This window comes from Triticum aestivum, chromosome 5B, assembly GCF_018294505.1.
Source record: "Triticum aestivum cultivar Chinese Spring chromosome 5B, IWGSC CS RefSeq v2.1, whole genome shotgun sequence".
Lineage (NCBI taxonomy): Eukaryota > Viridiplantae > Streptophyta > Magnoliopsida > Poales > Poaceae > Triticum > Triticum aestivum.
Window position 1 is genome coordinate 525,992,418 of NC_057807.1, and position 1,572 is coordinate 525,993,989.

At 47.0% G+C, this 1,572-nt stretch overlaps 1 protein-coding gene across 1 annotated transcript; it reads right to left on the bottom strand.

The window, feature by feature from the left end:
* LOC123116741 (protein FEZ-like) lies at window positions 1-1,572 on the bottom strand. The gene is made up of 4 exons (XM_044537659.1): window positions 1,386-1,572; window positions 749-1,050; window positions 456-657; window positions 1-377 (listed from the first exon to the last, which is right to left on the bottom strand). The coding sequence occupies exons 1-4, from the start codon at window positions 1,570-1,572 to the stop codon at window positions 1-3; spliced, it is 1,068 nt and encodes a 355-aa protein (XP_044393594.1).

Below are 1,572 nucleotides of genomic sequence, written 5' to 3' on the forward strand. Positions count from 1 at the left end.
CTAGTACTGTGGCATCTCAGCAGGGACAGTTGGGCTAAGAAAGGATTCCCAAGGTATGTTGCACTTCCAGTCATCTAAAGAGTCTGCTCCTAAATCGAATGGGAAGTTGAGTCTCCCCGGAGCGTCCAACTCATTGTTCATACTGAAAGTATTGCCATGCTTCATTGTGGATGAATCTTGGTTCCTGCTGCTCATGCCGACATTTACATCTGCAGAAGAATCAGCCAGAAATCCAGTGATCTGCTGCTCAGGCTGCCCAAACTGCATGTTGAAGAGCGGCGGTGCAGTGTGCTCGGGCTTCTGTGATGGCTGTGTTTGGAATGGCAAGATGGTGGGACCTTCCAGTTCCAGAGATGGATTGCAGTTAAAGCTTATGACCTTGCATGAAGAGCCATCCTGTGTGTTGCTGGGTTTCTGAAGCTGCTGCTGTCCCTGGAACCCATGTTTGCTGTTGAACTGACTTGCTGGTGCCTCTGCAACTTGCGATGAGCAGAAGGAGCTCTGTGAAGCAAAATTTGAAGCTTGCATCGGTTGCATTGCGGAGAAGAGATCTTGCTCAGTTGTCTCAGGTAGTGGAGGCCCCCAAGTGTGGGACGGCGCCATTTGTTGTGCCATCAAACTGGTCTTCTTGAAGATCTTACATATGGTCCAAGAGTCCTGTTTTTGGCAACAGAAAAGTGACCTTAAGAATTTGACATAACATTTGAATTTAGCTCTGTAACTACATAATATGAAATGAAGTGCTTACGTTGAGCGGGATGTTCTTGTCGATCGGTCTCTTGGGAAGTGATGGATCGGTTAGTGAAGGAAGCCTGAACTCATGCATCATCCAGTCGGTTTTGATCCCTCTTGCTGCTCTGCCTCTGTAGAAGACAAGGGACTTCTTCAGGCCTATGCACCTGGTGCCCTCGGAGGAGTAGATCGGCCTGTCTGTCCCTGTGGCTTTCCAGAACCCAGCTGCTGTGACTCGGTTTGGCCTCGCGCTGTTGCGATATTTCCGGTCCCTTGGGCAGTAAAAGTACCAGTCCGTCTCACCGGTGCTCGCAAGCTCTGTCGTTGAGAAGGGACATGGAAGTTAGACTTTGCAGTAGTAAGGTGAGTAACCCATCTATGTACTGTAGGTTAGCTTGTGATGAGACGATGGTCAATACTACTACTGATTTCGTTCAACTGAACCTCCAGTGAATGGATGAGCCCAAGACTTACTTAACTAAAGATTAAGGGTGAAACCAACTTATGTTGAATCAGCATCCTAATTCCTAGCCTCTCCTTGGAAGATACTAGTACAATCTTTGGAATTCTCAAAAGTCAATTGTGTTCCAATCTGTTAAGGAGAGGAAAAAAAAAGATGTATAACAAGGAGATGTAAGAAGATGCAATCTTACTTGGGAGGTCCCACGGGTCAAACTTGTAGATGTCCAGCTGCCTGATGAGCTCAATAGAGATAGGCTTTTGCTGGATCTTCTTCTTGAGGTAGAAACTAACGAGCTCTTCATCGGTAGGATGGAACCGGAACCCCGGCATGATGATCTCATCTGATTTGTCCATGTTGACATCATTTATGCCCTCCAT

Coding starts and splice junctions, on each gene's coding strand:
- LOC123116741 (XM_044537659.1), bottom strand. CDS start 1,572: ATGGAGGGCATAAATGATGTCAACATGGACAAATCAGATGAGATCATC. Junction 1,051..1,385: donor TGACCCGTGGGACCTCCCAA/GTAAGATTGCAT, acceptor TCTCAACGACAG/AGCTTGCGAGCACCGGTGAG. Junction 378..455: donor AGAGGCACCAGCAAGTCAGT/TCAACAGCAAAC, acceptor CTTCATGCAAGG/TCATAAGCTTTAACTGCAAT.